The 26,320-nt window shown below is 35.8% G+C and overlaps 1 protein-coding gene across 1 annotated transcript in view; it reads right to left on the minus strand.

Moving 5' to 3' along the window:
- The window catches only part of DPYD (dihydropyrimidine dehydrogenase), a 4,342,678-nt gene that overhangs the window by 3,925,615 nt on the left and 390,743 nt on the right, over nucleotides 1-26,320 (minus strand). Inside the window, exon 2 of the mRNA XM_044085707.1 lies at nucleotides 3,376-3,486. Coding sequence (XP_043941642.1) covers nucleotides 3,376-3,486 — 111 coding nt within the window. The remainder of the gene's footprint in view (nucleotides 1-3,375; nucleotides 3,487-26,320) is intronic.

Consider the following 26,320-nt stretch of genomic DNA (forward strand, 5'->3'; position numbering starts at 1 on the left):
TACCTATACAAGAACAAAAGCACAAAACGGCGACACCACATTGTTGACAATCGAAACACCGACAACGCAATTACTGCACAAAAAAAAAGGAAAATAAAATTTCATTTTGTGCTAGCAGGGCTACTATGCCACCCTGCACCCCCTGTGGGGAGCTCCGTCCCCCACCCCACCCCCGTAACTTTAATATACCAACTCCGAGATTGCATTACAGTGCAGGAATGGAAATCTTTCCATTCCACACTATGGAGACATAGCGTTTCCCCATTGTCGACATTTTGATTGTCGACCATGTGGTGTCAGTTATGTGGGTTTTGGTCTTCTCAGCTGTCATTCTTCTGTAGGGGACCTATATATATATATATATATATATATATATATATATATATATATATATATATATATATATATATATAAAGAGAAAGAGAGAGAGAGAGACACACATTGTTCTTTAAGCCAAATTACTGCAATCTGCCACACACTTAAGAATTCATTATTAATGTGTTATAGATGGGAAACAGGACATTTAAAAGTACCATACATGGCATCTGAATAAACTGATATTCTTTTACCACTAACTGTTTTGAAGAATTACTCTAAAGTTACTTAATAGATTGCAAAAATGTTCAGAAAAAACATACTGAATCAAAACTGTCATTAGAAAATCAGTATGAACTCTGTCAAATGCTTTACAAGGTTCTAAGGCAAGAGAAAAATACAATTTTTATTTTAGTAAGATTTAATGATTGTAAAAATTTAAGTATTACAGTGTGAATGTTAGTTTGCCTGTGGCTTGGAGAAACAACAGAAGGAAGAACTTAAATCTGTTGACAATAATAGATGCAAAGACCTTAATCAAACATTTAATAACAATACATCTACAATTATTTGGGTTTGTTAAATCAGTGCTAGTCCTTGGGATTAAAATAGCCTTCAACATGTTGAAATATGTGCCTAAAAGGCAATTTAAACTAACATTTGAATGAAAGCAGAAAGCACTGTAATAACTTTTGCAAATCATGTACATTTGCAAGGAAACCCATCAAGGCCATAGGCTTTACCCATCTTCAGTTTTATGGTATTTAATATTTTATTTGATTTCAAGGGCTGCTGAAGGAATGATGATTGTTACAGGGCTTAGGCACTGAAAACTTAATTGATCAAGGTATGTATTAATGTCTTTACCTGGGTACTTAGTTGAGCAAAGATTATACATGCTCGAAGAACTACCAGTAAGAATATCAGCAGAGATGTAAGTTTTTTTATGAATTATTTCAGAGATGAAGGTATTAGTATCGCAGAGACCTTGATGAAACTGGCCAATAATTTTATTAACAAAAAGTTGCATTTCTAAATCACAGTAAAACATGAAGTCAAGGAAGGCTGCCCCCTTTTTACTGAATTTAATTTATACATTGAACCCTTACTGCTCTACTTACTGCAAAAGAATTACTATAGAAGATATGGTACATTGCATTTATACATATATACATATATATATATATATATATATATATATATATACACATATACACATACACAAAAATCTGTGTGTGTGTATATATATATATATAAAATTATATATATATATATATTTATATATATATATATATATATTTATATATATATATATATATATATATATATATATATATATATATATATATATATATATATATATATATAGATATATATATATATATATATATATATATATAGAGAGAGAGAGAAGGGGGGGGGGGAGACACGCACATACACACACCTCATGTAAAAAATGCTGCTGTGCCAATAACTCTGATCTTGAACTAAAGTATTCTAAAAATCATCTATTCTACTCGTATGTCTTACAAGTTCATATGTATTCATAGCTATTTACTAGGCTAATGACCATAATGGCCTTTTTAAGCCTAGCCATGCATCCCAAATCTCTGACAAGTTCTGGTACCATTGATAAGTTAAACAGGGGCTTGGGAGGTGAAAACACTTACAAGCAGGGGTCTGGTAGATGACCATTTACAGGCTGCTTATGTTCATTAAAGACATAGGTGCCAAACCAAGGATGAATGTCCTGTTCCTTATCCAATTGTCCAAGATGCAGTTGAAATTAGTCAAGGAGGAACTCTGTTTCACATGCATGGGGAGCCTGTTCCAAGTAAGTGATAGTCTCTAGGATACATATATGTCTCTCCAGCAGATCCTTTTCATGTGATAGGCAAGGTTTAAATTCTTTAGTATGAGATATTCTGGATCTACAAAAAATATTCTTTCCTGCTGAACCAACATTATAATTTCATCGATGTAGCTAAAATACATGGGATAAAAACAAACTCCTCTTTTAAATACTTGGCTGTTGAATGAATTTGGAACACATAGTATTTAAAAACTCATATTACTTTTCTGCTATCTGAATTTTTAATGCATTACTTACAGTAATTAATTATCAGCTCAAGTAGAATATTAAAAATAACTATTATAAAACAGAAAGTCACTTGTGCCGATTATGGATGAAAAATCTGATCTAAGTTTGTTGAAAGCAGATGCAATTTTAATAAAAACAGCCTTACCTATTTAAATAGAGAAGTATTTAAATCTCACAAAGTGTATAGCATTCTTAAACCTAATGTTATAGCCATTTCTGAAAAATATCAACATTTTAGACTTGCAAGATAAATGAACAGGCTAAATAAAATAGAAATAAGTTAAATCTAAATTCAAGAATGAGAAAAATGGTGGACTTCTCCTTACATCTAGGATATCGCTCTCATCTTTACTCCTCGGTTTTACTATGTCCTTTTTCCTAGATGTTTATCTCACCCACTCTATTTTTTTTACTCATAACATTTGTTGCGTTATCCTGACTGACTGGGCCATCCCTCCAAGGTACTATGCCTTCTCCATTTTTCTCCACTTTCTCATAATCCACTGAATTACTGGATGACTCCAATTTATACACGATTCAGCTGTTTAACATACTAGAACTGCTTTCATCATTTGTTCTTACATTTGTATATTTACTATATATTTTCTATGTACTGATAATAACAAGATAGAATTATTGCCCTGGAAACCTCCAAGTCTGTATCATTCTAATGCTGCTATTATAACTATACCATTGCTGTATCTGTCATATGCCTTTAAGGATTGAACCATGCATGAAAAGTGCCTTCAGACCACTGTACCTACCCAGTTAAATATGCAAAATGTAATGCCTCTGGAAACACTTCTTAAACTACTCAATGTTAGAAAAGTTTGTTAGGAAAACATGAAAGGACTCAAACTGCAGTGCATGTTTTCACAACTACTTCTGATACATCCATCTTGTCTGTCAGTTGCAAAGTTATCCAAAATTCAAAAAACGTAATGTTAAACTGTACATACATTGCAGTTTTTATCAGCATTCCTCTTCCATTGCTTCTTCTCTTTTTTAGTTGTCTGTGTAGACTTCAAGGTAGCATGAGTCCGCACACAGGGATTTAAAGCCAGAATATTCTGAAACAGAAGTATTTTACAAACATTAGTATATGTGACCTTTACAAAATACCACTTAATAAATCAGTGATGCTGTTGTATCGATGTTTGGTCTGCCACCCTAATGTACACATTAGATAATTTGACAAGTTCATAAAAATAACATTTTGATTTCAAAATTAAACAGAATACAAATCCTAAATATATATTTTAATGCCTCATACAGATTAATGCACACTGCATTGAATAGTGTTTAGTAATCACTTCATAACGCATGGAAAACAGTCAGGATTCTTTTCTAAACCCGCACAATTTCATCACACGACACTGTGTACAGAAAAGCAAATGTCAGAAACAGTGGTACAACAGGCGCCAGAACAAATACATATCCAAGTAAGAAGACTAAAACTTATACATAAAAAAGACTGTAGGTGAGAAATGTGGTACTGTAATAATGTTTTGTCAGGAACCTGAATAATAGAAGAAAGAATATGGAGAAATGACAGAACAGTTCAATTTGATTCTTGGGAGTTAAGTTACAATTTAAAGAGTGAATGAATTCCTAGCACATAACTAAAACAATACAGATCTGCAAGATTAAAATCTGTATGAAATATGAAAATAATGAACATAGGGAAAATGCATTTTTGTAATGCGAATACAGTCATGTGACACTCAAGGTGGTATTCAAGAAGGAAACCTGCAATGAAAAGTAAACCTTGTGCACTTAAGTGTGTTCATGTAAAATACTTAATTGATCCTGTGGCTAAATGAAGTCAAAAACATTTTGCAAGATTATGTAAGAAGAGCAATATGTTTTTACAGAATTTCTCTAACTCAAACTATGATAAAATGTTGAAATGTCTATAGCCACAACTGATTTGCTGAATGTGTGTTTTGCTGTTTAAGAGTAATGCAAGTAGCTGTTGGTTTAAAAGCACTGTGTTAATGAAAAAAACATTGATTTTAAGACAGATACTGGAGCAGAATGTAATATTTTTTTCAGAATCTGTATTTAAAGGTTCAAAGGTTACAATGCACTGTGAGGAGACAAGCACATACTATGCTTATGTATTCAGAGCAAACAGTAAAACGTGCATCAATGGTATTTAATATCCAAGTTAAAAAAATATCACCTTGCTTTGAAAATATGGTGAATCAACTATATTGCTCATCTGAGAGGTTTTGAGACAGTGAAACATTTTTATGCAGTCACAGAGATACACGTGTATGAAGGTTGCTACATAAATATCTAAAAATCTGTTTCTTCACAAGGTTTCTATAATAGTCTCAATGGTCAGTATCAATGTTGTCAAAACTATCACTAAACATTAAAGCATGCAAAAAGCATGAACTTTAGTATATTAACCATAATACTAAATTTGATGCAAATGATATTTTGTAAAAATATGTAGACTTGTTCACTTGCATATATTTGTCAGGGCAAGGTCATATCAAAATATGTTCAGATGCAGCACCACTGTTGTATGCCCCTAGAAGGGTAATAAAAGATCTCAGGGAGAGAAAAAAACAAGCGTGTTTAAAGTAATCAAGATCCTAGATACAACTGTTAAACGATCACAACTCTCTCAGTACTACCCTATATTTCAATTGGTAGAGGAACATGTTATTCTGAATGGCATAAAAACAATTTTACTGGTAGTGATGTGAAGTACATTAGGATCTCATCTAATACTTAAGCACCAGAAATACATCTGCCAATCCACTAGAATAATATTCTACCAGAAATCATTTTTGTGCAAGCTCCTATTTGTACACCTATCTCTGCATCTACTGTATGTGGAATCATGTCAATGTCTGCATAGCCATTATAAACAAGGTTGACAAATGAAAAAAAAAAAAAAAAAGAAAGAAAATAACATCAAAATATCTTTCAGTGTACCTTGGAAATATATATATTTTTTGGAAAGGGTCATGTACCCCGTATCTGCTATGTGGGTAGCAGTTCTTGGTCAGCCAGCAATGTATGCCGATAGTTTCAAGTGCAAGACCCAATCATAACAGTGTATGGGGGGTATGTAATAATTGTTACACATCCCTCAAGTGAAGTTATGATCAGGGTTTACTTTAAAAACACACTAAAGTTTCTTTTTTTTCCCCTGGTTCTGCCACTTAATCACACCAATCATTGCACAGTTGACGGCTTAGAATATGCTCATTATCTAGGCAGAGCACTTAGTTTTCAATGGTACGAAAAAGAAACCTACTGCATGCACTGTGTGCCAAGTGTATACGCCTAATTAGATACCTGTGAAGTCTGGTGTAGTCTACACAATACTGACTTTTAATGCCCCTTATGAAAAATTACCCTGAGTTTTCTTTATCAGCACGCACTAGATCTTTCTATGCAACAGTACACACTTTCTATTCAACTTCTTATGTGCTTCCTTCAACATTAACACTAATTTAAAGTAATTTGCACGTCATTCTTTCTCTATACTAGGGCATCCATTACATCATAACTTCAGTTTACTCTTCTAAAGCTCTTAAAATTCCAGCTTTTGGAAACTGGTATCTATATTGCTATAAAATACCACAACTTTATTCAACTACAAAACTTTTGCATTTTCTGTACATTTACGATCAGCTGATATTCTGTGTTCTCTTTTCCTTTATGTATATCTTTATTCAGCATTCTTAGTTTACATGGTTAAGACAGAACTTTATTTTCTACTTGCATATAGCCAACATGTGAATTCTGCCCCCTATTTTTATTTATATCATGTGAATGCTATTTGCTTTTATTCATGGTTATGTATATTTTGGGAAACATTTTGTATTTCTCAAACCCACACTGGATAATTTAAAAACTGTAATAAACTGCTATGTTTCTAATGTTTTAATAAGTAACATGGAGCTTTTCTGTCCAGGTTTGCTGTGAAAAGCATTTTTGCCTAGTCAGGCTATCCTGGTAAACAAACATAAATAAGTAAATAAATAATCTTGATACCAAATGACTATTCCTTCAATTAGACCAGATATTTACCACCCTATAGGCTGTTTTCCATAACTAGGCAAACTAGGCTGCAAACTAAGTAAGGACATTGAATCCCATAAAGACATGGATACCATTAAGAGGGCCCAACATAGTCAAAACTGCTGTCTGAGCAATAGACTAAAGCTCAGTGTAAAGAAAATGCATTAAAGTACCCTTTGGGAAGATGGCCACCCTTGGCAATTGCCATATTGATAATGTGCTCCTAATAGCAGACTCAGTGGTCAGGAATCTGGGAATGCAGGTTGACAGTAACCTGACCTTTGACTACCTTATGTCTAGTGTGTTAAGAAAATAATTGTATGTTGCACAACTAATAAGTGAGGGCAAGGCATTAAAGTCCAAGCAGGCGATTGTTCCACTGTACTCATGTAATCAGACCAGCCATCAACTATTATGTACCTGAACAGGAAAATGAAACGGCTTGAGAGACCAGAGTTTTTCATGACTAGAATACAGGAAGTAAACAAGTACTTTGTGGGCCATCTCAGCACCTTAGCTCTGTATTCTGTCTCCTACATATTGCTCTGCAGTGCTCTATGCTTAGCCTACAAGGAATCCTCTGATCACACACTGATAGAGTTGTTGCATATGTGCAAAAGAAATGGCATCAGAAAAACCCATTCTAAAGATATAAATCTTTTCTGTGGCATAAACAAGACATGTTAGAGGGACAGGAATGTGTCTTTAAAGATTACCCTTTCTCAGGAGCAGGCTTCCCACCCATATGAAGCAAAGCTTATCCCTAACCATATTCAGTTGTAATTTGGACCACTTGGAGGGAAATGACATTTACCACTGGTTTAGCCCCACTGTAACTAATGGACAGGGGGCAGCCAGTGGATGCTTGATGGGAACAATTTGTAACTTGTGAAACTCTTTTGGGTATTGACACACATCAGTGATATTTTGGTAAATTTGGGATAAGCTTGGCTAGGCTTAAAAGGCTCTTGGGCCTAGTAACCACCTATGACCCTATGTATTCTGATATAACACTACTCACTTGGTTACTTTCACACATCCCTAATTATATATCCTACTATGTAAATGTACCATGGTTAATATTTACATGCATAACTTTGCAGTATAACTTGCACCTTCTACTCGACACACTCATTACTCCTCAAAGTACTCTTGAATATGTTTTTGTTTTTTAAACTACTGAGCACATTCTCTGAGGCAATATCTAAAACAAAACTTTATCATTTATAAAATGTCAGAGCCATGTAATCATCTTTAGCTCTTTTCAGTTATCTTTAGCATTAAATGCAATACTTTACGAAATAATGGCTTTACCGACAGTAAAATCAAATATAAATATTCAAAGAAAACTAAACATAATGGCACAAAATGTAGTTTATGTAACTGCAGTTATATAAAAAAGCAATCTTTAGACATAATTCAAAAATCATGAGACTTCCTATTAATGGCAAAACTGACTTTTCCTAAGCATTCAAGTCATTTGGGGCAATGACATCTGAAATTAGTATATACTCTTCTTCACTATTTTATTTATTTATTTGCTGTAGTCTTTTCAATGATATAATGCCTTTCTCATGTACCTTTATGACTGAGAGAGACATGGATCCCTAAAACCACAAAAGCAATTTAGACAAAGCTGCAACAGTTAATGTACGTTTACATTTCATAACATAAGGAACATGTGTCCAAGACAACAAAGGAAAAAAGAGAAGAAAATGAAACATGAAACTCTCAACTCACATTTTTATTAAATGTACAGCACTTTTTATGTTAGAACAGTTTACATCAGTGGTACCTCCTCTTTGTGGTCTCAACCTGTAATCTAAAGAAAGGGACCAAAAGTGCACAGACCATATCTGAAAAAAAAATAACAAAAACACATCTAACAGAGCTGTTTTCTAAGCAGCTGATAAGGTTTGAATGATGAGTAGAACGATTCTGCAGCATATGAAAAAGCAAACAACCCCTGGATAGTTCTGCAGCAGTACAATGGTCTTGGGTTCCTGGTTTCAATCCTCAAATAGTCATACATATTTTTTATTAGCTAAACTTGTTTTGTCCTGACTGAGGTGTAAAAGCAATCATTCATAAGTTCGCAGATGTTTACCATATTGAGTCCCACTGAAAGAGAAGTGGCCCAAGCCTCTCCAAGACATTGAAAGAAACACTTTGGATCTTCCCAAAAAATGTACTATACTACGGAGAAATACACCAGCCCTTCCAACAAAATACATTTATTACAGATTTGCAATCAAATGCACGGCCACTGAATATTAGTCTTCCAGTTTTAGCTAATGCCAAATAAAGATACAGAGTAGATACATATTTTTATACAGTTTTAAAACTTGTTTGGATGTCCCCCGAAAAATACTGAGCTTCCTCAAGAAGGCCAACCTTACCAGTTTAGAATCACGGTACATATGATCAGTCACTTGTAGCTCACTTGTTTTTAACCACTTGGACCTCACAAAATCAGTGATAATAAAATATATCTGAGAATATTTATGTAAAACTGACAAACTACAGTAACAAAACAGTTCTGTGGCATTTGGGTTGTTGCGGCAACTCAAGATTCTAACACAATTTATCACAGCTGCTAAAGTGTCCGCTTCACAAGTTAACGTTTGGCTATGTGTGTGAAACAGTTCTTCCATGCGTGTAATTATTCAGTACAGAAATGTGTGTAGTAGCTGACAAAATGTATATGAGAGAGGTCATATGTTCATTTGGTAGCTCTTCTGCATCAGTCTTGTGAGATGATGTTCTGGGCTATTCTTAAAGCCAGCAAAAACAATCATCTTTGGGGCAATGTCCAACTAAAGCCTTTATTGTGCTGTAACGTAGAAGAGAATACAAGTATAAAAAGCAAGGGTCGTGGTGAGCATTATTCCCCACAATAAACCATTCAATATGTTCAAATTTCTCCACTTTGTGCACATCTTACTTCTTTAATGTTCCAGGTGTCATGACATAAGCAGGCCAGATGATTTTAGAGTAAGCTTATAAGCCATCCTATCCTCTATGACACAAAGTTGTCACAGCAACATCTTCCCTGAACAGATTGCACATCTGTTTTATACTACTTCCTTTTGAATTCAGCTTTATAATCCACTCATTTTTTTCTGTCTAAGCTGTTGTTGACATGTTCAGTACTGCATTATGTCATGTCTATAAAATATAGACGCTTATGAAAACTAAAGGAACCATTTATGGTTTTGATTAAGCCATTCATTTAAAAGTGGACAAAGAAATCTTAGCAATTATGCAATGTTAACCATAATATAAATACCTTCAGATAATTTAGTAGGTCTTGCACAGTTGCTATTACTAGAAGGATATTACAATTCTCTGTTGCCACCTCCAATGGTAGAGGGATAACAACCTGACTCTGGTGTCCATGGCACACCAAGCTAGGAAAGGAGAGAAATAAAAAAAACTACAGATAGCCTGGTTACTTCACATCCGAGGGAGGGGTGTGGGGCATATGCTGATGAATTTTCTCCATGACTGAATGCATGGTAGAAAAACAGGGATTACATGAAGTTACAGTCTACAGTGGGGAGAGGGCCAGTTATTACAATGTGCATGGATGAACAGATATACATAATTAAGGCCCACTGCTTGCCATCCCCTTGCACGTGACTAGGCATGTGCAGGGCAGGGTACTTGTTTATGCAACTCCCTGATTGTTCCCACTCCTGGCTCACTTGCATCTTGCACAAAGGAGGGAAGGGCTCAAAGATCAGCACAGAAGGACCACCCCACTATCTGCCCATGTAGATCAGGAAGTCTTAAATTGTAATCGTATCACACTTCTACACTTGTACCATTCCAAACATAATTCTTAGTCTGATCAAAGTATTTGATGTAATGCAAGTAGGATTTATCCACATAACTAAATGAAATCTACAAACCTTGCTAACCCAAAGTTTTATAGATAAAAGCATATCTGCATTCACCCTCAAAAGCATTATTTCCTGGTAAATTATGTGACTTTGTAAATATCAATTACTGCCATGTTTAGCTGAAAAAGTTTTTTTTCAATAATTTTTATTTTCATTTTGCATTTATAAAAGATACAAAAATGTTCACATTTACAACATGACCATAAGAGAAAGTTATACATGGTAGTCAATACAGAAACATGAATGTCATATAACAAACCTATTTACACTATATACATGTATGCTTTCTCAAACAAGTTTAAACAATATAAACAACACATACATTAATGTTTGCAATACCATATTTTGTTGCGAGTTTGTGGGTATATTGCTAGGTTCCCTTATAACACGTTACTCTATAGTCTGCATGTTTTATGCTTACTGTAACATATACCAGTCTTGCTTAATGTCTCCAATCATAGCAACGTACAGCTGCAGCTACAAATCCATTTTGAGAATGAAATACTTTCACAGGACAAAAGGGTAACATTTTCAATGTTTCACATTGGCATTATTTGCTACACTGAATAACAGAGGTATGGAAAACCTATGCACCCTTCCAGATGGTTCTATGACTTCTGCACCACATGTACATCTCTTGACAAATCTCTCCCTTCTTTAGATTTCACTTAAGGAGCCAATACCTTAAAGCTAGTCATACATTTGTAATATAAAATTCACAGTATGAACAGAGCTGGAAGGCCGAGTGTATGAACATGGATAGTAATTTTTATCCTTATGTTAGGATGACTCAGGGTTAAAAACAGTTTGGGGATACAGAATGCAAAGTCTCACACGCACTACACATGGCTTTTGTAAAGACATTTGTGAAGCTGTTTGTAGAAACATTAAGCACTGCGAGGACATACTTCTTCATTCATCTTGTCTCATTTCATTATTCTTGAACACTAACTAGCCAAGACTATATCCTTATTAAGGAAATGAAAAAAACTACTGATGTTCTCTAAAAATTTATGCATATACTTACTCATGCATGCAAAATTATGCAATCATCATAATATGCCAGAAATGCAAAGGCTGAAAAAAACATATAAAAAGACTGCAAATTAAAGTAATGCATTACGGTATACAGATACTATGACATATAAACAAAAAAAATAATAATTTAAGCCATCAGACATAAGCATATATGCATAAATACATATACTCATTTTCAACTGCTACACTGCATTTATAACCCTGTTAAATGTTAGGCTGGAAGGATGTAGTTTTGCCACTAAAATATTTGTCTTCTGCTGAAAGATTTTGTACAGCAAGTGACAGGAAGGCCTAGAATTTCACAACATAAGAAAATGTCCAGTAACTCTCCTTTGGGAGCAATAAATGACATTTGATATCATACTGCAGCAGTCACATATACAGCACTGGAAAAGCCACCTACTGCAGAGGGAGTATTTTACAGCAAAGTGAAAGACACGTTATCAAATGTCAAAAATCCAACTATAAGAGTGCATTACTCTCAAAGCAATGGATTAAATGTGCCACATTTGAACAAGCTTAAAGTGCAAGCAACACTGTTTCTGAAATACTTTATTTTTTATTGATGCTGCTCTGCTGAAGATTCTGGAATCCCTGTAAAGCAGGGAATCCTAAATTTTAAGGCTAGTAATTCAAGAAGCACAATAAATGTTTATTTAGCTGTGATATGATTCTGATAAAAGTGGCCCTAATCTCAGGTTTGCAGTTTCAGGATCCATCTCACCTTTGTTAACTCTGCAGTAATAACTAAGTATCCACCCCTTTTGGCTTTAGCAATACTGTAAAACCATAAAAGTAAAAAGCATCCTTCATTCACAGAGATATGTTTAGTAAGATCATTAGACATTTCCAGTTAGTATATCACTAATGTACTTCAAAATCCTTTTTTTAAACAACCTATTGGTTTTGACTACATAAAAATGTTTGCACATTCCACTGATTGCAATATACAAGAACAGTTTGTCCCTCAAAAGACAACTTTGTTATGGTCCCAGGACAAGAGGTTCATCTAGTCTGACAGAGTAGGCAGCTTTCCTTGTCATTCCTGCAAAGCATGTGTACATATAAAAGTACTAATTTAGTGTATATCGCAATCTGTGTAACACGCTGCATGGCGGTCATTACTTAAAACGTTTTTGAATGTGATTTCATTTGTATAAACATTGGGAGAGGACAATTTTAAATTAGATCTGAAGAAGCAGGTAGAGCATGAAACGTCTAATCCTGTTTTTTTTTATATACTATTTTTATTTGTTTTTTTTTTACACTAAAATTGTTGCTTTTAACATACTGGCTGTAGCCACGGTAGTCAGACTGTTCTTTTTCCTTTTAAGAATTGCAAAGTCTTCTGCATACCTTTGTAGAAGAAATCATTACTGCTCTTCCTTTCATAGCCTTAACTATCTGGGACGTAATAACCAACTCTCAAGTACATCTCAGGTTCTCACATTAGCTGTCCTAGTCATCATGTTATCCATTCCCTTCCAATGTCCTGATATGGCACACGTGATACCACAAACTTCACTCACCTGCTTGCGTTATGCTAACATCCAAACCACAGAATGTAGTAGTGATACTAGCTACTTTCAAAAACTTTTCACCATTTACTTTGCTTATTCCTTGTATGCTTACATTCACTTTATAGTACACATTCTTGTTAGCTGATAAAATATATGCCATGTGACCTAGCAACCTAGAACTATACAAGTTCACCTTTATTACAGTTAGTTTTTTCCCTTTACTTTTACTATTGCTAGATCTTATTTTATTCACTTTATTGTACATTTTTGTGTTCTACTGGAGCCTTTCTCCAATCAGTACTCTTTTGAAAAAAATAACTGCTACATAAACAATCCCAGTCAACCAGAAGAAACAAATAAGTAAACAAATTACAGGAGATCTTTGAGGAGAGGGCACTGTAAGTAAGCCATAACATTCAGTGTACTCACCTTCTGTATCCTGCTGCATCACGAACATTTTCTCCAAGTAGTGGCCATCTTCTCTGCAAAGAAGCCAGAGTTGTAGCAAGGGAGTTTGATTCCTGAACAATATACACATTTGCATCATCTGGCCCCTTTCTAGCTTTTCCCTCATCCACTATCCCCCTCATCATAAGACAGACATTACAAAATAATGTTTATTAAAACAGGGCAACCTGCATTTCTCTAAATGATGTTGGGTCATGGGGATAGGGGCTCTTGAATGGAGTCAAGACATTCTGCACTGTACTTTGTAGCAAAGGAAATGTAACATACTATTTTAAATAGGAAATGCACCTTGTTAGCATTGTAATATAGCCCTACCTGAGTGGAGCTCTTTAACAAAACAATAAATGGGTGGACAGGCATTTAAGCTTCCTTTCTTAAGAGACAGAGGTGTCAAACAAAGGATAAATTTACAGCTCCCTATCCACTAATCCAAATTTCAGTAGAATAGGTACAAGTATGGATGGAAAGCCTGTTTCACAGAAAGGGAGACTCAGACACATACCTGTCCCTCCAGTATGTCCTGTTTATATTGTAGTCAAGATTTATGTCCCTGGATTGGGTGTTTCTGATGCCATTTGTTTTATGGATATACAGCAGGTCCATTAGGGCTAGACTGGAGGATGATTTGTAGGCCAGGCATAAGTAGTCTTTCAACAGCCTGTAAAAACCCAAACACAAGAGCAAGGTTTTAAGGTAGTCCACTTAGGACTGGTTTTCCACATTTACTCTTTTTGCGAAGAATCCCTGTGAACTCTCCAGTTGTTCAATATACCTAGCCAGGTACATACTGAAGGGGGCATTGTACTCAGTATTTAGTCTTATGACAGAGTACAATAGAACAATGACACATTCAGATCTACCATACTTCTGCTCATAAATCATGCAACACAGAATGACTTGCTCACTACAGCAGACACGTGACAGTTAAATGAAAAATCACCTATGTGCTTTCCCAAATCCCTGACTAATGAGTCTACTCTTAGGGGGTGTATTGTCAATGTAGTAGTTTGCTGTGGTGGCAGTCTTTCGAAAAGACACTATGATGCACTTTTTTTCATTGGGTTTTAGACAGTGACTCTAGCACCAGTTATTAGCCTGGATCAGGTCTTGTTGGAGGATATTTGTAACTTGAGGGATACAGAGCCTGAACTCAATTTGCAATTATCTGTAAACTTGGTTAGCCAGAGGCTCTTGATAGTCTTAACCTCAGAGAAGTAAAGGCCAAATGGGAATGGCCTCAGTACTGAGCCCTGATGCATCCCACTAGTAACTAGTTTTTTCGTGGAGGTAAACTGCCCTATTCCAATGACCTGTATCCTGTCTAAGTCAGCTGGCTATCCAGCAAGTGATATAGGGGTTTATATCAAGTTTAGTGAGCTTGGTCCATAGTACAGTGTTCAGTACTGAGCTGTTGTGAGTAGAGTTTCTGATTTTTTTTTTTTTTTTGCAGATGCAGTCCTTCTGGCCACATTCTCATTCTAACTTGTTAGTACTGCGATTCTCCCTACCTGCAGGTTAGCTCACAGTATCCATCCACTCACCCACCTCTGCACCTTCTATTTGGAATCTATTAATCCTGGTTGTCCAGCAGTCACCATTTTTTTTGAATGCTGTTTAAGCTGCAATAGTCCCCTTCCAGTCCTGTGCGCAGTATGTTTGCCATGCAAGTCTGAACTGCTGTACTTCTAATTTCTGTTAACTAATATGTGGTCTGTTCTCGTTAAGTATACCAAGTGTTATAACCTTTACTAGGACTCAGTTAATTTGTTTTACTTTAAACCAAAGTTCTGCTAGTAAGACATTAAATGAGCGTGGGGTACATGCTCCTTTCTGCCCCTGATGCGAGTGGCAAATTGGGCAGTTACGGGTTTTCTTTTCAAACTACTGTTAGTGGGCAAAGATGTTAATGTACTGACATTGCTACAGGTCTAATGTTTAATTTTATACCATTGTGGTTTATTTCATCTGTCTTACTCCAACTTCTGTATAACTGATACAGCCATGAACCTGAGTTTACTGTTTGGTTTTTCATTGAAAGTTTTAAAATAATGTATGATCTATCTCAGTGATTAAGGACAGTTATATTCAGGTGGTTAAGTGATACTGTTTACTGTATATTGATTTTACAGTGGCTTTGTAAATTCACCCGTTACATTGAATTCTATTACAATTGCGACATTCTATTTGCTAAAGTACTTAACTGATACATTTAAGAGTATTCCAGTGGTTACCTTGTATTTCATTGCAATTGCCATAAAACACATTTTGTTACAATAATTACTGATTTACATAAGGTATTTTCTCATTAAGCATATGACTTGCTTCTAATTTCCCTCCTCCTGTTTCTCTCTCTTCAGTCTGTTCAGATATCCCTTCATCTATTTATGGACAGTCCCCCTCACCTCGGCTCTGTTGCTGTGTTAAATCCCACCGCTTAACTCATGGACTGTGGCCATAAGCCTACAAACAGAATCCTGTCAGCAAAGTACATCCTTGTCCAGAGATTCACCTGATAACAGAGTTTATGCAAAGTTAAGGAATAATTTATGTGGTGTGCACACTAACCTGGGACAATATTGGTGGTTTTCCCTCCCCTTCTTCCACTAAACCTTACCTGACTTTTCTTAAATGTTCAAGCTATCATTAATGGCAACATACAGAAGCTTGCGGTTAGACTTCCCTCCCAAAGTTATTTCCATATAGGAATTGAGCATTTACATTTGCTTGTTAAGTACAGTTCTTGCTGTCTGCAACTTACTTAGCACAGAAAATCACAGTATCGACTAAAATTGGACCATTGTACAGTGTTTAGCACAGACCTGCTGAGAGGAGAGTTTCCAATGGTTTTATTTTTTTTTTGCAGTCACAGACTATGTCCTGGTTCTGCCCACACTGCGCAGGCTCATGCTGCCCCATACCCTACCCCTAATTCCCACACACCGCCATTGCATCTAAACTTGTCTTCACCTAAGCACAACCACCAATTATTAATTTCCAAACAATCTCCATCCAGTTATCTACTCAGCAAAACAACCCACCCTATACTTGATCCCTTTCATCATATACATTTCTCCAGCCTCACCCCATTTTACATAAACCTACAACTATGCTTTACATCTCATTATAGCTTCCTTCTACAACAATCATCTGAACTCACCCTACCTTCAACAGGCCTTCCCACATTGTTTATTGAAATCTTCCCACCATCCCAAACAACTAAAAATGTTTTCCTTCTCCTTACCCTAGCCAATCACCTAACAGCCTATTACACTCAGTTACCCAACTCCTTCTCCTTCCTCTCCTACCATTTCATTACCTGACCCTTCCCAGTTAAAACCCTCTAAATTAGAGAGTGCACCTGACCTCTGTAACACTACTCATATATGTTATTCTCCATACAGATGTGTGCAGCTAATTTCCTTATCCCCATCCCCAAATTTTTCTAAAGTATATCAAACTTACAATAAAAATCTCAAACATTTTTGTATTCCAAATAAAACTTGGTGGCAATATTCACCCCAAATCCTGTCCCCAAACCTAAATTACAACAACCAGTCAACTACCTTTCTATACAGACCAACTCTATAGTAACCATCAAGGATCCCATCTCTTACTCTAACATGAACCTCTGAAGCATAGTCAAAATACCTGAACTTCATGCCAACTTCTCCCACTACTCCCCCAATATCGCATTACTGACAGAAACCTGGCTAAAACCAGATATAAAAAACAACAAAGTACTCACCCAGGTTATAGTATACATAGGCTATAGAGAAAAAAACAAACATGGAGGTGGAACAGCCATAATTTAGGAAAGCAATCTCAAACTAGAACTGTTAGAACCAAGTGTCCCAGTCTTAAATAGTGAGATGTTATTCAGTAAACTTGAAATCAACCCCAATAAATACACAACTATCACAGGTGTTTATATCCCTCCCAGCAGTGACATAGCTATACTCAAAGATATGTTTCACTGGGCTTCCTTAACATTTCATCAAGAAACCATTATTATGAGTGATTGGTTCTCTTGTAAGTCTGAAAACCCACTAATTTCATCAGCTTGCACAGCTTTACTCAAATCATACAATGTGCTACCAGAATAGACAAAACACCAAAAGACAAACTATTCTGAATTGGATCTTGACAAACAATCCCATGCTTATCAATCAGGTTGCTTTCCCTGGCAGAATTGTGATCACCTCCCTACATGCCTACTTAGAGTCTTCATCTCCCCAAAAATACTACCTACTGCCAAATTTGCAACAACAAAGATGAATGCTCAAACCTTCAACTCTATCCTGAAACAGTGCAACTGGTCCCCACTTAAAACATCACCCCTAGATACTTTTGTGGAGTATTTTATTTATTTTTTTATTTTATTTTACATTTGTTGACCAGAATAGTCCGACTGGATGTATGTCCATTTTCAGCGGAGGCCCGGGGGGAAAAGCTCCACATTAAGACAATTTACAAGACAGAAATCTTTACCAGAAACAATACAGATAATGTCAGACAGGTAAAACATTTCAAATACAAGAACATTTATATAGTACTGTTACAGTAACATACTTCAATACCACCTTCCTAGACATGCTAAATAAATTAGCACCATGCTCTGCTATAAGAGTAAAAATAAACTATGCCCCTTGTTTATCAAAAGACAGCAAACTACTACCAAAATTAAGAGATAACGCATGTGTTCTCTGGCACACCAACAAATCTCAGGTCAATCTAGATCAATACAGACAACTTAGAAACAAAGCTAAAACTTAGATCAAATTAGATTTAAAAAAAATCCTATTACAGTGAAGCACAACAAAACTACTACAATAACCCACAGAAATTATGGTCAGCCAAAACACTCCTATACCCTTGGCCAACATTTGACACAAACTCCTTCAACTACAAGCAATAATGATAGCATAGCTACACAATTTAACACATTCTTTACAAATGCTATACTATCACTCTCTAAGAATGACAACAATTCTCCTCTAACTATCCCCACTACCTAAGAAAGAGAATAATAGTTTTTCCTTTAAGCCAGTCCAAACCAATATAAAAAAAATCCTTTGCCAGCTTCAACCTACATCCTTTGCAGCAGACAACTTACCTGCAGAATTCCTTAAGCTAGCAGCAGATGCCATCTCCTATCCAGTCTCCATTCTGATTCACTACTCAGTCTCAGAACACTATATACCAGCAATTTGGAAAATACCTTACATAATTCCTCTACATAAGGGAGAGAACTCTACTGAACTCGCCAATCACAGACCCATAGCAATTTTATCTCCGTAGCCAAAGATCTAGAAAAAAATGTATTCATACTCGGCTCATAAACTACCTTTTTCTAACAATCTCCTACCTAAAACACAGCACGGCTTCTGTCCCAATCATAGTACCACAACTGCCCTTCTAAGTTTTACAAACACAGTCAGCCAATATAGAAATGAAGGTAAGTATCTTGCAAATTGCTGGACCTCTCCAAAACTTTCAATACCATCTTCTACCAGAAACTCCTCACAGAACTATGTACCCCAAGTCATTCATGTATTGCTCGATTGCATAACTATTTAACTGGTCACCAACAAGCTGCTAAATGGCACCAACATCTTTCATCTCTTATCTGTCACAATTGGGGTCCCCCGGGTTCCATACTTGGTCCTCTTCTCTTCAATATCTACCAATAGACTTCACATGGCCACACATCTTACCACGATTGTTCAGTATGCAGACGACTCTACTCATCTGTGCTGCACCCACTCTACAACTCTTAGTAACGACACAATAGTCCTTATCAGCTGTCGAATCCTGGCTCTATAACTCACAACTAATTCTTAAGCCAAGTAAAACTAAATTTATGCTATTTTGCCCTAACAAATCTACAGGGTCCCCACCAGGATTTCAAATGTACTCCTCCAATAATACAATTGCTACAGTAACCCCAAACAAAAATGCTAGGTATAATAATCAACAATTTGAAATTTGACATACACTTATCACACACTAAAAAAGACACAAAATTAGGAACACTATATACAATCAAAGCATTCCTAACCCATACTACAAGAGAAGCAATTGCTAGAATGCACATCCTCTCTACTCTAATGTATGCTTCACCTATCTTCACCAACCCAAAGCATACGGTTGTAGGTAAACTTGAAGCACGCTACAATAAAACAGCTACATTTGCAACAAACGTTCCACATAGATTCCACCCCTGCACTGCCTTCCACCCCTGCACTGCCTTCCAACAACTGAACTGGTTAGAATTACCCCCACTACTTAACCTACTCACAGCTCATCACTGCCCATAAACTAAATTTACCAACTAAATAATTCCCCTGGTCTCCAAAATCTACTACAACCCTATACCAACACTCACGTTCCTCATTCCTCAAACAAATCTTTGCTACAAATCACAAAATCAAACAAAATCAAACAATCACGCTGGGAACTCTCTCTATTCTACGTCTCCAAAATTTGGAATACTATCCCTCAATTTAGCATTACGACTGCTAACTTAACTCATTCAAAAAACTACAAGACCCACCTGAATAATAACTGTATTTGCCCATGTTCCAGCGCTGGCTAAATCTCATTCTTCCTGTCCATTAGCTTTCTACTTATTCTCCTTCAATTATTGCTCATCATATGGAACTACAATTAAACTTTGTAACACTCCCACCCTACATCCTACCCTTTTACTTCTTTAACATATGTTAACTTGTACTTATCCTCTCTCTCTCCGACATACTCCCTACACATATTATCTTATTCCAGTATCTTGTGCGCAACACGGTTTTATAATACTAGATGTATAAATATCTGTCCTTTCCACCTTTGTGAACTATATGGTATCTTCAAAAGTCTAATTCTTATGTGTATTACTTAAAGTAAGCATTCTAATTTAGGTCTGTATCCTCTGACCAGGATGATTTCAAACTACAATGCCTCTCTTTTTTTGTCTTTCTCCAAGTAACATTGGTCTTGTACTACTGGATGTAGAAATGTTAGTCCTTATCACCATTGTGAACTTTATGGTATTTCAAAAGTCCAAATATAATGTGTATTACTTATAGTAAGCAATGTAATTTTACATCTGTATCCTCTGACCAAGACGATTGTAAGCTACAGTATGTGTGAAGATAGGTGGAGGCTTCCAGCCCAGCTAGATAGAATTTTGTAGATAATTCTGTCATTTGTAAATATTAATGTAAGCCACAGGCTCTGTCATTTGTAAATATTAATGTAAGCCACAGGCTTGTTCTCTTAAATGTGAAAAGACTGTATCGGATTTTGAACTGAAAAAAATGTAGCAACTGTGCACTCTACTGTAAGAAAGCTGATAAGTCAAGAATTGCGAAATTCTTTGATCTAAAACTCAAGAGCCATGATGTCTAGAGAGCGGGACTCTGCCTATTGTTTTGAGGCCAGAGTTAATGGCTAGAATTTACATGTATAATTTCTTTTATTGCTCTGGCTTCCTGGCCAGCTGCAAGATCAAAAGGGCTATTAACCTCAGAGTTTGTTAGCCTGGGAACCAGAAAGAAATTATGTAATCTGAAATGAATCAGTGGTACTGGGTTATCAATTTAAGGACAGAAAGAATGAGGGCATTTAACATTTGTCTTGAGAACATCCAACTCACCAGCACTCTACCTGTGTTCTATATGCAGGTTTATTTTAGAACTGTGTTTTCTAGGAACTAGGAAGATTAGATTATTTTTTTTTTCTGTATTAATGTCAGAACTTTATTATTTTAAGTATTTCTCTGTGATCTCTGAACTCAACTACCACTGTGTAGTAAGAAGTATTGTCTTGTGTTTTTATTTTTATAATTACATATTTTTAAATCTTTCAACTGTGGCTGTTTTGTGTAGAGATAATTTAAGCTCTAGAGTACATTGCATGTATATAGTGATACCGGCCAAGCCACTCCAATAAGTCTTGACTGTTCAGTTGCACTTACCATATGTTTAATAATATTACACAGTATAACTGGACACCCTTTCATAAGGGCCTTTTAGTAGCTGATAAATATGAGTTGTTGGTGGCAAGTGGTACTACCATATAGTCTGGGTAAAAGGAGCACAACTGGAGAACCTGTGCCAGCCTTCCCCAGGCGTGTCTGTATGGTTGTATATAACTCTTATCTCAAAGTGTGTGTGTGTGTGTGTGTGTGTGTGTGTGTGTGTGTGTGTCAGCTACTTGGGCAGGGACACAAAGCACTGGTTGGACAGAGAGGGTGTGGAGGTTTTAGCTTTCCCACTAGATTGAGATCTGGACCCTATAGCTGTGCCAGTGGGGAATCTTATTGGGGACCTGGAGAGAAAGGGAGAAACTAGCCCCCGACTGACTGATCTCAGTGTGCTCTTAAGGGAAACTGTACTTTACTGTGTGTGTATTTATTATCCTTTCCCTATATGGATGCCCGTCACTGGTGTTAATGGTGAGGACTGAGGCTCCTTGATTGCTGGGCCAGTGCACAGGCAACACAGTATGTATTAATGTCTTTTACTTCAATGGAAATAGATAATCTTATTAGATTTTGTAAATTGTATCTTATTCAGGTTTTAGGTTTATACACATACCATTTTTTTGCTGATGTATTTTGTCTTTTGTAATACATGTGTCGTTTCATGAACGGGTTTTATTTGCATTTTGTAAAAGTGCTTATCTGATTTTGATATAACAGCTTTTAAATTGTTTATTTAGCTATTATACCATATATTTTTCTTTTGGTTATCTGTATATATAATTGCTTTGTGATAAGTTTAACATAGAGAGAAATTATGATTATGTTTTATTATAAGTATAGATGTTTTAAGTCCTGAGTGAATAAGCCTATACATTATTTAGATTTGTGCTTTAAATTTTACCTGCTTTTATTTATTTATATATCTATTTCAGTGTATGACTTTAAAATTTGTGTCTTCTTGCACTAGGGCTTTTAAGCATTTTTTAAATTGATTAATTGTTGACCAGCCTAGAACAATTATTAGATTTTGTATTATTATATAAGAGCAACTAGTTTTGCTACAGTTTTTTATGGTCTGAGGAAGCGTGCTGAAAGGTACGCGAAAGCGCACACCTAATAAATTTCCACTTTTTTGGTCGTGCTGAGTCCGAAGTTTTTTATTCTGTTATATTACTGGTATCGTTTAACTGAGGACTCGATTTGTTGTGGAGGCTCTTTGGTTTGTTTCATATCGTTTTTATTTTTAGTGCCACCACAACTCACGACATGACAAATCCTAATGTGGAGTTGGATTATGTTCCAGAGCCGAGGATATCATCCAGAAAAGAACATTGGATAACAATGCTAAATGCTGAGTATAATCCTTTATTGGACCTGGACCTCAAAGCACCGAATGGTAATCAATCTGACATTGATAATGTTAATTTAGAAATATTCAACTCTAAGTTCAGGACTCTAGAAAATGATCTTTATAAATTTCAACGTTTGAACTGGCAAAGAAAACACATGGAAGCATGTATATGCTTCAAGCTTGTGCCCCGAGGCATGCGTATACTTTGCATGCCATCTTACGGTGATACTCATCCAATTTTGCTCAAAAGATGGCAGGAGCTCAATTTAGAAACAAGCATGAAATATATTCAGCTCCTTATTGACTACTTCTCCCCCATAGAAAAAGAACTGTTGTCTAAAATTAACAGTTTACAACATGAGATAAATGATACCTTCCCTGATGACCACTTTCAACATAGAATGGACAATCTACATAATCAGGTCAGTTCTTAAGCTTCTCGCTTACAGCAGACCAAGCACAAGAAACTTCAACGTGATCACCAGGATTTCCTTTCCGGGAATGTCTTTGTTTGGCCCAGAAGGGAACCCTTCCACCAAGCCCCTCGTCAACATTCTCCAAACCCGGCGCTACATGATGACACGTTAACTGCGCCTGTTAGAGTTGACTCTACTGCTCCATCATCCACGCGTATTGTACATGCGGATATTTCAGAAGATCAGTTTACTGCACCACCAGAGATTCTCCCTATTGTTACATCTGCAACACTTGCTTCAACGCCTCAACCTAACTCACAGAGACTTAGAGTGCCCTAAAACAATACAGACACGGCTTCTTTTTTGCCGTTTCCGATAAAGAAACCTTTGCTAGCGAGAGAACAACGGAACAGTTGGCATTACAGGAAACGCAAGTTGTCAGAGGAAAGCTGAAAGCTTCAGGAAAGCGAGCGAAAATATAGACACACAGTTATTTTTTAATATGTCAAGGTATGTTTTATCACCATTTGATGAAGAATTACTCAATAAGGGTTTGATGTTTGTACCATCGCAATGCAGTATTCTTCATGACTTGTTACTGGACCTTAGAATGTTTGGACGCTCTATAGCGTTAAAAATTTTCTTTAAATCTAGATCTAGTGATAAAGATAATAACACAGTGAATGAAGTTAATCCGTTCAAAAGAAAAAGCTCTTTTTTTCCTGCTTTGCCTGCACACATTGATTTATTTATAAAACTTTGTGAAAAAGATTTCTATGAGCACTGCTTTAACACCAAAAAGAAATGTATGTATTTTAATATGACTAAGGAGCTAAGAAATTCTCTCTTTATTTTGACTAATAACCCCAATCTAATTTTTAGGCCTGTTGACAAGGGAGGAGGGGTGGCTATTTTTGATAGCATAGTTTATCAGTCCCTCATGCTTGATTTGCTGAAAGATGTATCCACTTACTCGTTAATTGATGAAATTAGAATGGCTAGCATCATATCTGGGATAAAAAATGAGTTGTATGATCTCCTCATGTGTGGTCAAATACCATATGATTTATATGAGTATTTCTTGATAGACAATCCACAAGTACCCATAATCAAGGGGTTACCAAAAATGCACAAAGGCGTTCTACCTCCACCATTAAGACCTATTGTTGCTAGTGAAAAATGGGCAACATAATACATCTCCATATATTTAGAAAAAACTATGAGGCCACTCATAAATGAAATACCCAGTATACTGAAAGACACCTACCAGCTACTGGCATCCCTTAAATCTTTAGATAAGGTTTTGATTAGGGGAGAACACCTTTTAGTTACTATGGATGTGAACAGTTTGTTCACGTCCATATAAATGAATGAAGGGGTACAAGCTGTAAGAGAACTGCTATCAGCCTTTCCACAATTTAAGAGAAATGATGTTATATTAATTTGTCAGCTTCTGGATCTTGTTTTGAGCAACAACGTGTTTGTTTCCAGGTATCTGGGGTGGCTATGAGCTGCCTCCCTTGGCTAATGCTAATTTAGTAATGTATAAATGGGAGAGAGAGCATGTTTTCACCCACCCTCTTTTTAGGAAAGTTGTAGCCTATTATCGTTTTGTAGACGATATTTTATTAGTTTGGGAAGGCTCCATAGATGAATTTCATGGCTTTAAGGACTTTCTTGAAACTACCACCACTTTCCTTAAATTTACAGTGGAGGTCTCTTTTGATTCAGTAAATTTTCTAGATGTGTCCTTGGACATAAGGGATGGTAGATTAAACTCCACATTATTTAGAAAGAGTTGTTGGAGGAATACCATACAGCATGCACCCACGTCATGTATACAAAGGCATAATTAAAAGTCAATTTATCAGGCTTTCGAAGATTTGTAAAGATCCAATAGACTTGGTTCTAGAGGCTGATAAGATGGAACAGTTATTTTTAGATAGACAATATGATGCAAACTTAGTGAGAAGAATTAGGGTACAAGTGCTAAAAGATGTTCAGTTATCAGTATATATATCCTTATAATAAAGGCTTTGATAAACCTTTTCTACCTCCAAATAGATTGAGTTTTGTTACAACGTAGTATTAGAGAGATTGTAAGTAACAATTAATGACAGATACCTTCACACAACAATTGGTAGGGAAAGTCCCACATTTTACATACAGGAATAATAAGAACTTGAAAAGACTCCTTTGTGATAGGTCAACCTTCACAACAGTGAAACCGAATGTAACTCTCAGTTTTGGTACCTTTCCTGCCTACACTGTAATTATTGTAAATACATCACTAAGGAACAAATTTACACACATCCAGAAATCAAGTATACCTTTAGACCAAGGTTTTCAGCTACCTGTGATAGCACAGGTTTAATCTATTTATTTACATAGGCCAAAACAGGATCTATAATCACACCTATGATATTAAGAAGTCTAATGAACTAAATGCTTTTGGCAGCATGGATTTCCTTTGGCAAAGCATGTGATTTGCTTTCCAAGTCATTCCTTTGTGTTTAGGGTGCTTGAAATTGCAGAACCTAGTGTTAGAGGTGGAGATTATCAGAATTTATTAGAACTTAAGGAATTAAAATGGATTTTGAGGTTAAGAGGACACTACCCCCCAGGTCTAAATATATATATGTCCATTAAACCTTACCTCAATGCACGCAGATGACTATTAAGAGATATTCCTTTTTATCCAAAATTCATGTTTTGTATTTGTGTCCAAGCACTTTCTGTGCATGATGTTCCTTCCCCCCCCCCCTCCCCTTCCCTTTTCCTTTCTTGATACATGCACTTCTCATTCTTATTAGATTTTGTAAATTGTATCCTATTCAGGTTTTAGGTTTCATACACATATCCATTTTTGCTGATGTATTTTGTTTTTTGTAATACATGTGTCGTTTCATGAACGGGTTTTATTTGCATTTTGTAAAAGTGCTTATCTGATTTTGATATAACAGCTTTTAAATTGTTTATTTAGCTATTATACCATATATTTTTCTTTTGGTTATCTGTATATATAATTGCTTTGTGATAAGTTTAACAGAGAGAAATTATGATTATGTTTTATTATAAGTATAGATGTTTTAAGTCCTGAGTGAATAAGCCTATACACTATTTAGATTTGTGCTTTAAATTTTACCTGCTTTTATTTATTTATATATCTATTTCAGTG

The sequence above is a fragment of the Protopterus annectens genome, chromosome 10.part0 (assembly GCF_019279795.1).
Source record: "Protopterus annectens isolate FY-2018-M chromosome 10.part0, PAN1.0, whole genome shotgun sequence".
Classification (NCBI taxonomy): Eukaryota; Metazoa; Chordata; order Ceratodontiformes; family Protopteridae; genus Protopterus; species Protopterus annectens.